At 43.5% G+C, this 16,066-nt stretch overlaps 1 protein-coding gene and 1 pseudogene across 2 annotated transcripts in view; one reads left to right on the top strand and one right to left on the bottom strand.

Moving 5' to 3' along the window:
• The window catches only part of Usp48 (ubiquitin specific peptidase 48), a 77,812-nt gene that overhangs the window by 5,542 nt on the left and 56,204 nt on the right, over window positions 1-16,066 (bottom strand). For both annotated transcript variants that reach the window (XM_057785512.1, XM_057785511.1), the window contains exons 23-24: window positions 9,863-10,018; window positions 1,591-1,716 (exon numbers count right to left, since the gene is read on the bottom strand). In XM_057785512.1, coding sequence (XP_057641495.1) covers window positions 1,591-1,716; window positions 9,863-10,018 — 282 coding nt within the window. The remainder of the gene's footprint in view (window positions 1-1,590; window positions 1,717-9,862; window positions 10,019-16,066) is intronic.
• LOC130883541 (ubiquitin-like protein 5) lies at window positions 4,012-9,524 on the top strand (annotated as a pseudogene).

Consider the following 16,066-nt stretch of genomic DNA (forward strand, 5'->3'; position numbering starts at 1 on the left):
TTTATAACCAAACTCCTTAAATGGGTTACTTAAAACAGTAAATATACTGTATGAAATTACCTCCAGGTTGTGTATATGGGGTACATATGAAACATACCTCATTATATATACAAATATTTCAAAATCCAAAATCTCTGGTCCTCTGCACTTCAGACAAAGAAGCCTCAGCCCATGCCCCTGAAGCAATATAGAAGTGCAGGAGGCCAGGCCACTGTGCTATCAAATGAAATCACAAGAAGCCCTACTCTCCTCAAAGAGATTTTTATAATTGCTGTGTCCTGGCTAGTTTTTTGTCCAACTTAACACAAACTAGAGTTACGTGCGAAGAATCAGATAGGACTGTAAGCAAATCTGAGGGCCACTTTATTGACTAATGACCGATGTGGGTCCTGCTGTGCCTGGGCAGGTGGTCCGGGGTAGTATAAGAAAGCCCGTGTAACCAGGCATGGTACACATTTTTGATCCCAGCACTCCAGAGGCAAAGGCAGGCCTGTGAGTCCCAGGCTGGCCAGCACTACATAGTGAGACCCTGTCTCCAAAAAAAAAAAAAAAAAAAAAAAAAGCTGCTTGAGTAAGACACAAAGTGTAAGCCAGTAAACAGTGCTCCTCCACAGCTGCTGGCTCCAGCTCCTGCCCCTCCTTCATGACCGATTACAACCGTAAACTGAAATAAACCTTCCTTCCCAAGCTGCCTTTGTTGTCATGGTGTTTATCACAGCAAAAGAAACCTATTTTGTTAAAATGATAGATGAAAAATTTAAGTATCAACAGGGTCAGCAATCCTTTCACAGGTCACACACCTCTTCTCTGCTCTTTCTTAAAGAGGGAAGAATTGCAAAGAAGCCACACTAGTCTAGACTCCAGCTAGTCCAAAATAAAACAACCCAGGCACAGTGGTGCATGGCTGTAATCCTAGCAACCAGGAGGCTAACGTAGAAGGCCAACCTAGGTTATATAGACCCTGTCTTAATACAACAATAAAATAAGCAAACCAAAGGAATGTGTGCACACATGGCAAGTAAAACCATGAATGCAAGAAGAGGAGGTGCCGACATAGAAATCATAACCAGAGACCAGGCCACTGAGCTGAACCCGGTGTGGTGGGTGGTTCATGGGCTGACAGTCAATCCTGACCTGAGCTCAAGCCTTCCTTCCATGAGTGGAAAAAAAACAGATCTGTGGTCTGGAGAAGCTGGCCTCTTGTCAGAGAAAAATCAACCTGGAGCAATCAGGCTGGGATGGTGATAGTCTTGGCAGTGCTGTCTGTCCTGACTGTCTACAGTACAAACACCAAGCCACATAGAAATCCAGAAAGGACCAAGAGGAGATACCCATTTATCTTTAGTTCACAGGCGGCGGTAGGTATTCTGCCATCACGGCAGCTGATGATGACTGTGAGGACACAACCTAGTGGTGTGCTGGCCTCCTCTCAGCCTCTGTCAGAGCTGGAATAACCAAGAGGGAGCAAAAGCTCCCAGCCCCTGAGAACTCCTGCCCTTCAAGGACCCATGCTGCTTCACCACCACGGCTATCCTTTACCAGGGATGCAGCACTGACACCTGAGGCCCCAGCTGGACGGCTGCTACTTACCTTTAATAAAATGACAGACTCAGGAATGACTCCGAGGGCCCCAAGGGTGGCACGGTCATCACTTAAAATCTTTCCATCAATTGACAAATTCTGGTCAAAGGGAGCGACTGAAAATGCATGCATGATCTGTGGCAATACAAAAGAAACAATGTCTACACAAAGGACAACACTGAGCCCTGGACCACCCTTGAAAACATAGGACAGATTCTAAAACACAGGAAAAATCCAAAGGCAGCCAGCCTACTTGCTACAATGCTAGAGAGTGTCCCTAGGAGGCCAAGCCTTAGGAATACAGAGAACAGAGACAATTAGACATTCAGGTCGGTTGATTCAGTGTCCTGTTGCCTCCCCAAGTCTATCAGGGGGAGCTCAAAGATAGGGCTGTTGTTTGCACCCACACTTCATCAAGATCACCCCATTCCTACGGTGCCCTACAACATATCATAAGCAAGCACATGGTCTCATTCAAAATCATTTCCACGAACAAGTATGAATGCTCACCAAAAAGTATTTTTAGGCTTGAGTTGTCTGGTGCCTATAGTTCATTTATGGAGGGGTTAATGCATGATGCCTTTCTGAATTTAGAGGCTCCATTGCAGAACAAAACATATGCACAGGATTCCAGGCTGGCTTGAGACACTCATTTCAGAAACACCACCACCACCACCACCACCACCACCACCACCACCACACACACACAAATTTGGACAAAATTGTTTCTAAAGGCAAGGTTTGGGTTTCTAAAGACAAGGTTTCTCTGCATAGCCCTGGCTGTCCTGAAACTTGCTCTGTAGAATGGGCTAGCCTCAAACTCAGAGAGATCGATCTGCCTCTGCCTCCTGAATGCTGAGAGTAAAGGTACGCACCACCACTGCCCACCTACATTTTTCTCCTTAGCAAGCAGCCTGGACTGTGTCATTCGGACAAACTGTCAATATTCTTAGACTCAGTGTTGAGTCTCTGGGGACCAAAATACAACTTCAGAGAAGGGCTACGTGCTGTATCCCAACAGTGGCCAAGCAACAAAAGTCAAATACATTCCAAAACACATAATTCCTTCAATGTCTTTCAGATTCAGAAAGTTTTTTTGTTTTGTTTTGTTTTTTTGTTTTGTTTTGTTTTGTTTTGGCGGGGAAAATTCAGAAAGTTTTAAAAGAATTGATGGGGTAGGCCTTTATTTCCAGCCGCTCGGGAGGCTGGGACAGATCAGCCAGTGTTAACTTAGTGAGATACTGTCTCAGTGAGGGCACACTCATCTAGTATAACAAGGCCCTAAATTCAATCTGTGCTATCTCAAAATAACCAATAATGGTTTAAATCATTTCTAGATTGTAATTACATCCAGAGAGCACAAGGAATCTTGAAAAGGCACACAGACACCAATAATAACACTATTCCTCTTCCTCTTCTTCCTCTTCTTCCTCTTCTTCCTCTTCTTCCTCTTCTTCCTCTTCTTCCTCTTCTTCCTCTTCTTCCTCTTCTTCCTCTTCTTCCTCTTCTTCCTCTTCTTCCTCTTCTTCCTCTTCTTCCTCTTCTTCTTCTTCTTCTTCTTCTTCTTCTTCTTCTTCTTCTTCTTCTTCTTCTTCTTCTTCTTCTTCTTCTTCCTCTTCCTCCTCTTCTTCTTCTTCTTTTTTTTTTTAAAGATTTATTTATTAAGCATACAATGTGCTGCTGGCAAAAAGGGCACCAGGTCTCATTACAGATGGTTGTGAGCCACCATGTGGTTGCTGGGAATTGAACTCGGGACCTCTGGAAGAGTAGCCAGTGCTCTTACCCTCTGAGCCATCTCTCCAACCCTCACTATTACTATTCTTAATAGGTAAGGCAGTTAAAAAAAAATTCATGTGAAATTTTTAATTAAGTTATTTATTTTGACTTAGGTTCTTACTATGTTTAGCACTGAGTGTCCTGGAACTCACTACATAGATATGCTGGCCTCCAACTGTAAGAGATCCAATCGCCTCTGCTGGAATTAAAGGCATACATTACTACACTCAGCCAAGATAATACTCTTCAAAAGTAATTCTTTAGCATCCAATTGTATTACACTGTTATCCCTGATGCTCAGGGAGTCATCCAGCTTTCATGCTTTCTTCTACTCGGTGGCAGAAAGACGGGTCATCTGTAGGAATTCAGTCTCCAGCTCCCTGTGCAGCAGAAAGGGCTGGGGTAATGCTTACCGAAGGAGTGATTTTATAACTGGCTACAGATAAGAGCTCTGGTCAGGTAAGAATGATACTTGGATTTCTCAAAAAGACATGAACACCCAGAGGTGACAAGGGCACGGCACTGCCAGTGAGCTTCCTGAAGCAGCAAGCCTTGTCCCTACACTTCCTGCTTATACAGACAAGGCTAACTCTGCCAACCCAGACCAGCATACCAATATGGAACAGGTTCATCAGCACATCCAGCAGAGCTTCGATGGAGATGGGTGACAGTGACTTCACACAGGTAAGGTCGCATTCATTCCCCTCAATATAGGATGGCTTCTTCTCTTGAAATGCCCACTCCATGAGATGGGTCAAGCCCCAAATCCCTTGAGATAGCCATACCATCTCTGAGGGACTGACACACTGTGCTGTGAGTACAGACAAAGGCACGTAAGTGTGTTCAACAATGACTGTGTTCTTCATGAAGCCAGCACACGACAAGTATCGCACTAGACACTGGAAATCTACACTAGGAAAATCCCTCCTGGTAATGCAGGACAGGTGGTTCAGCAGTCCTTATGGGGTGACACAACTTACATGCAGGATTCTAACAGGGACTAAGACAAGGTATCCCAGAAGAGGTGCTGGGAGACGACAGCAGTGGTTTCGAAGAAGAGAGACAAATCAAGGCAGGGGTGTGGACAGTACAGAGCCTGAGTGTCAGCGTACAATAAAGGCTGCCTAATAGTGACCTGCTTCCTAACTGTGGACATTCCAGGAGCAGCAGAGCATGCTGCCAGACTTCAATTACCCACATATCTGAGGCAAGGAAATGCAGACGCTTCAGCCACTTCACCCTGTGCCCAAACACCACCCCCCCTTCCTAAGGGCCAATGACACACAACATCTTTAGGGAAATAAAATTTTGCACTGGAGAAGGGAAGTGGAAGAATGACTATTTAGCATGAGTTAGGTCTAGATTTGAGTATTTGTTCAGCAAAACAAACCAACAGGAGAGAAGCATTACTGGATTATTGGATGAACAAACAACTATGCAAAACAACAAACTTTAGTTTTTTAAAATGTTTTCAACATTTACTTATTTTATGTGTATGAATCTGATGCCTACATGAATGTTACGTGCAACACTTATATACCTGGAGCCTACTAGAGTTACAGATGGTTGTGAACAACCATGAGGGTGCTAAGACCTGAACCTGAGTCCTCTATGCAGCAAGTACTCTCAAGAATTTCTTAACTACTGAGCTGCCTCTCTAGCCCCCCAAAGCAACTTTAAGCTTCTAAGCAATAGCGTATGGGAAAGCATCTATCTATACAACCTGAGCAGTGTGCCCAAAGGAAAGGCTTCATTCTACAAAAGAAAATGAAGTACAACTTTTTTTTTTTTAAGGCACCCACTGGGGCTGAAGAGATGACTCAGCAGTTAAGAGCACTGGCAGCTCTTTCAGAGGACCTGGGTTCATTTCTCAGCAACCACATGGCAGCTCACAGCTGTAACTCAGTTTCAGCTGATACCTGTACTGTGATACAGACTGTACCCTGATACAGACATATATGCAAGCAAAACACCAATGCACATAAAATAATTTTAAAATGTCTACAAAAGAAAAAAAAGTACCTACCACCACCAACTGAGAACTACATGTATGCCACACAGCTGCGGTGGAAGGGTCACAGCTAGCCGATGTTCTGAAAGCACTGGGCAGCAGGGGGAAATTCCATCCCGCCACCCTTTCTTTCAGTCCTGTTTGATTCACAAGAGCGGGAGATGAGAGGAAACACCACAAAGAAATCACTGAGGAAAAGGCGTGTGGGGGTTTCATCTGAACAGCTGCTGCCATGAAGCAGTTCATCCAAGCAGGTAACACACTCCCAGGAGGAGAGGTTATTTTTACTGCCTTCTGATTTATTCTTCAAAAACAGCGATCCATAATAAGAGCAGCACAGGCCTTCAGAAACGTCCTGGTCCACAGGGGCTCTTTTTGTAATTTAAAGGTTTTGAATGCTCGAGGTTTACCGCTGACAGGCAGAAAACCGGTGATGGAAACAAGCCTTCTCAGATGTAAAGGGCACAACAACAGAGGGAAGATATTATGCCAACACATTTATTTTCAGAGCCGTGGGTTCAACCAAGGGAAATGCTGTTCTCAGGACAATCTGGAACACATAACACCCTCAAAAGAAGCCTGTACTTTTGCCTCAATTACAATGATAAATATCAGCAACAAGAAAAATGCATTGCCATGAATGCCACCACATAAAGGCAGCAGACAAGGGAGCGTGGTCAACTTTTGGAGATCCTACAGTGACTCAAACCACAGGGGCCAGATTGTTTTTCATGGACATCTTGAATTTATCAGCTCTTTCTGCTGAGGGTTTGAGACATACTATTGGAAAGCACACTTATGGAACTTTCCCTGATACCAAGAAGTGATACCATCACAAAGAATTTGGGTAATTGCCTGTGTGTGTGACCTTATAGATTTCCAAGTGAGAGTATGGATGGGGCATTAAACAACAATTTGGAAAAGACTACTATATAAAAAAAAAGATAAAGATGAGTTAAAAACCTAGCAAACAGGACTAGTGAGATGACCTGGGGCAAAGGCAATTTCTGCCAAGCCTGATGATCCAAGTTTGGTACCTGAGACATACACGGTCAAAAGGAATCAACTTTCATGGGCTGTCCTTTGACCACAAGTGCACCACAGCACACATGCGTCCATAAGCATATCTACATACAAAATAAATATACATACACAAAATAAACATATTCACACGCAAAAAGTAAACAAATAAATAGATGTAAATATATTCTAGCCAATAGATAATATGTCACCAAAAATACTAAGAAATGAGAGAGTTATAGGCAGGAGTTTGATTTGAGTCAGCCTGATCAATTTAGCGACTTCAACATAGGATAGGCAGGTGTTCCTTAGCAAAGCTCAAAAACAAAAACAGGAGGAGCTGGAGAGATATTAACAGAACACTGTTCTTACAGAGGTTCACAACTGTATGTAAATCAAGCTCCAAAGGGATCCCACAGCTCTCTGGTTTTCTAAGGCACAATACAGTCACACATGCAAATAAATAAAAAATTTAATCGGAGCTGGCATGCTGGCTAGCTTTATGTCAACTTGATAAGCTTGAATCATTTGAAAGAAGGTAACCTCAATTGAGAAAATGATCCCATAAGACCAGCAACAGGGCATTTTCTTAGTGAGTGCTGGGGGAGGGTCCAACCCAATTGTGGCTGGGGTCATAGATAGGCTGGTGGTCCAAGGTTCTATAAAAAAGAAGGCTGAGCAAAGTGTGGAAAGCAAGCCAATAAGCAGCATTCCTTCATGGTCTTTGCAATAGCTTCTGCCCCCAGGTTTCAGCCTTGCTAGAGTTCTTATTCTGAATTCTTCCATTGAAAAACTACAATTTGTAAACTGGATAAACCCTTTCCTTCCCAAGATGTTTTGGGCATGATGTTTCATCACAGCAACAACAACCCAAACTAAGACAGGTGGTGAGAGGGCTCAAGCAAGTAAAAGTACTGTTATTGTGCCCGACCATCTGCATTAGGTTTCTAGTAGATGACAGAAGAAGAGAACAAGTTTCCCCAGAAAAAAACTGTCCTCTGACTTACCATACAGACAGACCCACACGCACGCAAAAGAAACAAGAAAATGTTAACAACAGCAAAGAACTTTTGAACAAGCTTGAGACTCCATGTTTGATCCCCAGAATCCACATTAAAATGTGGGCGTGAACTGTCCGGTGATGGCACACACCTTTAATCCTAGCACTAGGGAGGCAGAGACAGTCAGATTTCTTTGAGTTCAACGCCAGCCTGACTTACAGAGCAAGATCCAGGACAGGCTCCAAAGATCTCGAAAACCAAAACCAAAAAGTGGGTGTGTAGGGCTGGAGAGATGGCTCAGCAGTTATGAGCACTTGTTACTCACCTGGTGGCTAACAACTGCCTATAACTTCAGTTCCAGGGACCTGATATTCACTGACTTTAAGCAGATTAGGTTCTTGCCATGTACTTGGTGCATACACATACACTCAGGCACACACACATAAAATACTTTAAAAACCTGAGTAAGAGGACTGGACAGAGAAAGCTCAGCAGTTAATAATAAGGGCTGCTCTAACAGAAGACCTAAGTTTGGTACTCAGCATGCATTTGGGGCAGCTCACAACTCCCTCTTCTGGACTCTACAGGCTATAGTCACCTGTACACATACTCCAACACATGCAATTAAAATCTAATTAAAAACATATAGGCATGGCAATGTATACCTGTAATCCCAGTGCTGGGGAGAAAAGGAAAGGAAGTTACCTAGATCTTTGCTGGTCAGCTGACGGAGCCTTATACGGCAAGCTCCAAGCCAATAGGTAACCCCCAGTTTCAAGGAACAATGTAGACCCTTGAGCTGGTTCAGTAGGAAAAGACACTTGCTATTACGTAGTGTGGTAGACCACACCTTTGGTCTCGGCTCTCAGGAGACAGAGGCAGACAGACCTGTGAGCTTGGACTACCCGCAGCTGCACAGTGAATTGCAGGCCAGCCAGAGCTATGTAGTGATGCGCTGCCTCAAAAACCTATGTGAATGAATGAATGAATGAATGAATCCCCAACCAAAAAAAGCCAGACCCAAGTTTAATCCCTGGAACTCTCGTAAAGGCTGTCTTCAAATCTCTACATGTGTATCATGGCCCTGCTCCCACATCCCCCTCGGCATACACACTTTACACACACACACACACAGAGTAAAATTTTAGGAGCTGGAAAAAAGATTCAGTGGTTCAGAGTGCTTGATTTTCTTGCGAAAGACACAGCGAGAATTCCCAGCACCCACATGCTGATTCCCAGCCACCTGTAACCCCAGTCCCAAGGAATTGGAGACATGCTTTTCTCTTCTCTGCAGGCACCAGGCACCCACCTGGTCCACATGCAAGCAAAACACTCATACACAGAATCTGAAAATTTTATAATGAATAAAATTTTAAAATAAGATGTGAGAAGGTGCCAAGGTAGATAGTTTTGGCCTCCACGTGCATGAGTGCACACACACACATTCACACAGGCATACACATGTGCAAACCAAATAGGAAACAAAACAACAACAAAAACAAAGTGTGCTGAGAGCTTTTGGCTTATCCTAATAAGCAGTTCCCAGTGCTGTTTGCTTCTCCTCAGTAACAAACTCACAATCCAGCCAGGAAAAGAGAGAACAATTATCCTGAAGTTTGTTATGGATTAACAAGCTCTCTCGATGCCTCCCACCTGAAGAAAAGTGTATGTGCATAAGCTATCACTTGCCACCTGGATACAAAGACTGGCTACTGTGAAAACTAAGGGGTTTTTGGTTTTTTTTTTTTTGGTCCAGCTAAGAGGTTGTGGTCACAGTGATCAAAGTAGTTTGTAACAACCCTCTGTGAAAGAAAGTCCATGTCAGGTTTAGCACTGATAACACCATGGGGGACCTAAAGAAACTGATAGCACCCAAACTGGTACAAGGTCATTCTTGTAAAGTAGAAGTGGTGGCACACACCGTTCATCCCAGCACCTGGGAGGCAGAGGCACAGCCTGGTCTATAGAGCAAGTTCCAGGACAGCCAGAGCTATACAGAGAAACCCTGTCTCAATGCTCCCTCAACAAAAAAGTGATACATGATCTTTAAAAACCATGTTGTATCTCTGGGACATTACAGAATCAACGCCAGGATGAATCTGGAGCTTTACTACCAACAGAGAGGACTTCCTTAGTGCCCTTTTAAACACTTCAAACCAATAGTCAGGAATGTGGGCACACACCTTTAATCTCATCACTCAGGAGGCAGAGGCAGGCAGATGTAGTACCAGGACAGCCAGGGTTGCACAGAGAAACCCTATCATGAAAAACCAAAAACCAACCGAACAATCATTTTAACTTGGGGCCCTACAAGCATTTAAAACTCAGAAAGTCCTCTCCCATTGGATTACTACCATAAGCAGTTAGATTAGTAATGCCTCAGTCCCAGAAAAAAAGGTAACTACATAAAATAGATGTGGGGAGGAACTCACAGAATCCTTGAGAGTCCAGGCAGACAATCCATTTCCCTCACCTGAATCTTCAGCTCTTTTAATGTCTGACTAGCCGATACCAGCAGCGCCTTCTCTCCTCGCACCTTTCTGTGCCTCGTGCTCCGCCGGATAACCTGCTTCTGGTAGGCCGCGTAGCCCTGCTGGGACGTCTTCTGTCGCTTGGTACCTCCATTGCTCTAAAAACAAGATCCCAAAGAGATTACCCTATTCGGGAGGTTCTTCAGGCAAACAGAAGCTGGATACAACTGCTCCGGAAACCCTCTGACTCCAACACAGGGAGTCCAAGGTTCTACAGATTAGTGGGTTCACATATACGGGGTGTGTGCGTGTAAAAATGAACTTATAACTGCCTGTAACTAATTTAAAAGCTCGTTATAAAAAACACTTAAAAAGAAAACAAAGTTTCACCTCCAACCAGGAACAACAATAAATTATCAGTTGTGCTGACCTTCTTCTAATCCTGGCACTTGAGAGGTAAGGCAGGGATTCTGAAGGCCAGCCTAGGGCTAGACAACAAGGCCCAGGGCTGGTGAGATGGCCATCAATGCCAAGTCTGACAGTTATGTAATATCTAATTAATATATTTAAACTAGTTCTCTTGATGCCTTCCACTTGAAGGCAAGTATGCGTGCACACAGTTAAATATCATCACTTACATATAGGGAAAATGGCTATTTTTTGTTCCAGTTAAGAAGTTGTGACCACAATGATCAAGTGATCAAGGTAATTTGCAAGAACCCTCTGGTTGTTCCCCAGGACCCACACAGGGCAAGATGAGAACCAACTCTTGCTGTCTTTTTAACCTCTACTGCATCCACACACATATAAACAAAATAAACAAACAAATGCATTAGAAAGTTAATTAAAAAAAAACCAAACGAGTCAATAAATTGAAATTTCAAGATTATAGAATTATGTAAATAAATTTTAACTTCTTTTACATGTTTTCTTTGGGGGTGGGGTGGGAGTCATGTACCAGAGGCTAGTCTACAGCTCCCTCGGTCTCACCATTTCCTTGGAGGGGGGTGTGTGTGCCACAGGCCTAGTCTACAGCTCCCCGTCTGAACCAACCCTCCTGTCCCCACCTTCATAGTGGCAACATTATAGCAGTGTGCCAACACTTCAGATTTACGGAGCTGGGGACGGAAAGAAAGTAGAGCTCCTGCATGCTAGGCGTGCACGCTACCAACTGAGCCACATCCCTGGCTCCTTTTGAGAATGATATGGAAGTAAATATCAACTGTAAAATCAAAGATTAGGCTTCACTTAAGCAATGTGCTTCTTGTCGTATCAGTGGTGAAGGGAAACGGCTTCGACTACAGTCCTGTGAAACCAAACAAAAGAAGGCCCAAGCACAGCTTGCACATTATAGAAATGCTGATCTACCAGAGTACGGACCACTGTTAAGAACCAAGACCCTTGGCTAGATGGAAACCACCCAAGTCACACAGACCATGCAGCTTCATCAACTCGGGTTCAGAGGACACAGGGAATCGTGCCTGCTAGCTTCTCTCAGATGCACTATACACATTACACGGGAAGCTGTGTTTACCTCTGGAATACTGAGAATCAAATATTTAGAGCAGCACGATCACTGCAACTCACCTAAACATCCACGAAAGCACAGGACTATATATATATACACAGGTATGATACAGGCTGTACCAGTCTTCAGAAAAGAGAATAGCAAGGAGCCAGTGTTCTAGAACATTTTTTTGGTCTGTTTTGAAAGTGTCTCATTATGTAGGTCTGCCTTGAACGTGCTATGTTCTCCAGGCAGTGGGTGATCCTGTCTTCCCAGAGCTGGGATTGGTGTGTGGTGGCTCTCTACTTACAAAGGCCTCACTGAGAGGTTAACAAGAGGTCCAGTTTGCCTGTTAAGCAGGCCAGAGAATAAAAGTGGGATTTTTCAAAATCCTTTTTTTCTGGTTTAATTATATCTGGATAAGATAACTGTAGCTCTTCTCTGGCTTCTAAGATGTCACTGAGTGTCAATTGTGGTGAAAGGGGGTGCTGGGGTCACTGTGGACACATGTGCCTCATTCATATTATGGATGTATTTTGCAATTCATAAAGCAGCTACAAGGGCACAGACTCCACAAGAACCTGGTCTCAGAGTGCTGCCCACTCTAGCCAAAGCTTCCACGCTCACAAATGTGTTTCTAAGATTCACAAGAAAAAAATCAGCCAAGTTAGCAGTCCTGAAAACAACATCTGACAACGGCTGTGAAGAGGGGTCATCCACAGACACAGGATCCACGGACGAACCCTACCTCACCTCATGCCCCACCCAGCAACTAAGATCTCCTCAAATTGATTGTATAAAGGGTCTAAAGGCTTTTCCTGGAATTACTGTTCTTTAACTCATCTCAACCCACTAAAGCCAGCACACTGGTTGTTGTTCCTTTCCCGGCCACTGGTTTTAAAAGGCTTCCAATTACCTAAGTAATATCCACTGAGTGTATCATTAACCTGAATTTCAGATAACACGGAAAGAACTGGGTTGATCTGGCTTAGAGAGGAGGGAAGGGGATTTGCTCAACTCCATTAAGGAGCACTAAGGCCTCGATTTATGGCAGGGATTTACTGCCCTGCAGTACAACCAGCCACCATGTTCTGAGACAAAACAGGGGGAGGGGAGGGTGACATTCTGAAGACACTAGGTATCCCCAGGGACTAGTTACTATGCTCTAAACAGAGGGTTAGAAGAGATCCCGCCCTGCCATGAACCAAAAGTATTTAAAACATTCTAGAGTATTACAATATCCAAACATGGAGAAGGGAGATGGAAGAAAATTATAATGTGTACAAAATAATTATGGCGTAAAAAGCAATGCTCTCCAACATTCTGCATCATATTTGTACATGTGAAATCTTTTGCCATCCACAACTGAGGACAGCACTTCCACACCCACCTGAAAACATCGCTGTGGTCATGACCACAGTGAACAAAACGCTGTTCAGAGAAACAGCCAGCCTTTCAAAGTCTGAATCACATGAAAATGTAGAGTCTGCTACACAACTTGGGCTGAAAATCGGGCTGAAAACGGAGACCAACAAGAAACACATCTGCAAACTCCTAGGTCCCTATCACAGCTAGGAAATGTGGCCACACCAGTAAACCCAGCACCCTGGAAGCCAAACAGGAAGACTACGGGATCAAGGCCAACCTTGGTTACGTGGCACTGCAAGGCCAGCAAGCCTGTCTCAAAAAGGAGAATAGAGACAAGAAAGAAAACACACCAGCACAGATCTGAATAGGGTAATCAAGCACCTCAGTTAGAAAACAAACCGAAATCCCACATTACCACAGAATGCACCAAGGCCACGGGCTACCAAGTTTAACAAAGGAAACTACAATCTGTCTGCCCACGGTCAAAGGGCGGCGCATAAAACCATGTGGTTTTGTTACTTCATGGGTTTTGTTGCTCTGTTTGTTTTTTAAGGTTATTTTTTTTTTAAATATTTATTTATTTATTATGTATACAATATTCTGTCTGCATATATGCCTGAAGGCCAGAAGAGGGCGCCAGATCTCTTTACAGATGGTTGTGAGCCACCATGTGGTTGCTGGGAATTGAACTCAGGACCTTTGGAAGAGCAGGCAATGCTCTTAACCACTGAGCCATCTCTCCAGCCCTTTTAAGGTTATTTTTAAGATTCCAACAAAGCATGGACAACAAATACTGGCACATCCTTCTACACTAGCATAGCTGGGTAACTACAAGCAACATTTACCTTGAGGCAACCAAGACTTTAAGACATGCTCTGCATGTACACCTGCCAGAAGAGGGCATCAGGTCCTATTATAGATGGTTGTGAGCCACCGTGTGGGTGCAGGGAATTGAACTCAGGACCTCTGGAAGAGCAGGCAGTGCTCTTAACCTCTGAGCCATCTCTCCAACTCCCCTAAAGACTTTCTTATTCTACATTAAAAATAAAGAAGTAATATCAGTGTGCACTGATAGACCGACAAGTCCAGAGACTGTTTTCTGCAATGGAGGAGGCAGAGGACCACTCCAACACAGAGAGGAGATGAATGTAATTTAACTACCCTATCTCAGGGTAAAAATATTACAGGTATTAAAAGTCAAACATTAACTAGAAATACCATGGTTTTAAAAACATCAGTATCAGCTGGATGTGGGTGCACTAACATTAACCCAGACAGAGGCAGACAGAGAGGGAAGAGCAAACGAAGACAGAGAAGACTAGAGGCAGGCAGGTATCACAGTAAATTTCAGTTCATTCCAATCTGGGGTTTGTTATTCCAGAAGACCCAAATATGGTTCCCAGCATATTAACCAAGAGGCTCTTCTGGCCTCTGTGGGTACCTGTACTCACATGGTGCATACATATACATACATATAAATCTTCTTTTAAAGCCTGAAAATGTATAAAGTGATCTACAGACTATTCCGGGAACACAATGATCTATTTATTTTCCAGAGCCTGAAGCTCATTCACATATCCATTTATACTTCCTATAAGAATAATTTTCTGTACATTAGGACAGGGAAGCCTAACAGAAACCATTCTTTGGGTTTTATTGAGACAACCTTGGTCTACAGAGCTAGTTCCATGGCAGCGACAGCCATGGCTATATAGAGAAATTGTCAGGGTAAAAATAAATAAATAAATAAATAAATAAATAAATAAATAAATAAATAAATAAATAAAACAAATAAAAAACAAAACAAAACAAAAACCCAAAAACTTGCATGGCTATTGAACATACCAAGATACACATGTCTTGTTTTAGTATTCTTTTGCTGCTTAAAATATACTTTTGCCTTAAAAAAAATTTTTTTTATTTTTTTTAAATATTTATTTATTTATTATGTATATGATGGAGGAGTTACTTTCATTTAATAAAGAAACTGCCTTGGCCCATTTATAGGCCAGCCCTTAGGTGGGTGGAATAAACAGAACAGAATGCTGGGAGAAAGAAGCCGAGTCAGAGAGTCGCCATGATTCTCCCATTCCAGACAGACACAGGTTAAGATCTTTCCTGGTAAGCCAGCTCGTGGTACTACACAAAATATTAAAAATGGGTTAGATCAATATGTAAGAGCTAGCCAATAAGAGGCTGAAATTAATGGGCCAGACAATGATTAAAAAAATACAGTTTCCATGTAATTATTTCGGGGCATAAGCTAGCCATGCGGGGGCGGCTGGGTGCCGGGGACACAGCCCTGCCGCTTTTATTACTACATGTATACAATAGTCTGTCTATGTGTATGCCTGCAGGCCAGAAGAGGGCACCAGACCCCATTACAGATGGTTGTGAGCCACCATGTGGTTGCTGGGAATTGAACTCAGGACCTTTGGAAGAGCAGGCAACGCTCTTAACTGCTGAGCCATCTCTCCAGCCCAAAAAACACAATTTTATTGTTATTAAAAATTTTAGCCACGCAGTGGTAGTGCACACCTTTAATCCCAGCTCTTGGGAGGCAGAGGCTGGTGGATCTCCATGAGTTTGATGAGGTCAGCCTGGTCTACAAGAGCTAGTTCCAGGACCATAAAACAGAGAAACCCTGCCTCCAAAATAAAACAAAAATATTTTAAGGGTGTTAGTGAGGTGACTTAGCAGTTAAGAATGAGTACCAATCTTGCAGAGGTCCAATGTCGGTACTCAGGAATAACACTGGATGGCTACAAAGGGATAGCCAAGGCTTCTGAGGGGACCTAAACTCATGAGCACATACCCACACTCAAATACATATAATTATTGTCTTAACTGCATTTTATTTCCTTTGTGTCATTAGCATGTTTGTGGTCAGAAGACAACTCGCAGGAGTTGGTTCTCTACCTCTCCAATATGAGTTCCAGGGACTGCAGGTCATCAGGTCTGGCTGGTGCCTTTATCCCCTGAGCCATCATCACAAATGGTGTCAGATCCCCTGGAGCTGGAGTTATAGGAAATTTTAAGCTGCCTGATGTGGGTGGTGGGAACCAAACCCAGGTTTCTGTAAGAGGACCAAGCATTCTACTAAGCAGACCTGGGTGACCACAAACCCTTAATCCTGCTGCCTCCACTGCAAGAGAGCAGGACTGTGCTTGTGCCACCACACCTCATTACAGCCTTCCTTCCTTTTTAATTTTTCTAAAGACAGCCTCACTTTGGTCCAAAGTGGCCTCAAACTCACAGGTGGGCTGTCCTGCTTCAGCATCCTCAATGGTCTTAATCACAAACTGCCCCATTCAGCACTTTTATCTTTATT

This window comes from Chionomys nivalis, chromosome 11 (genome assembly GCF_950005125.1).
Source record: "Chionomys nivalis chromosome 11, mChiNiv1.1, whole genome shotgun sequence".
In the NCBI taxonomy this organism is placed as follows: domain Eukaryota; kingdom Metazoa; phylum Chordata; class Mammalia; order Rodentia; family Cricetidae; genus Chionomys; species Chionomys nivalis.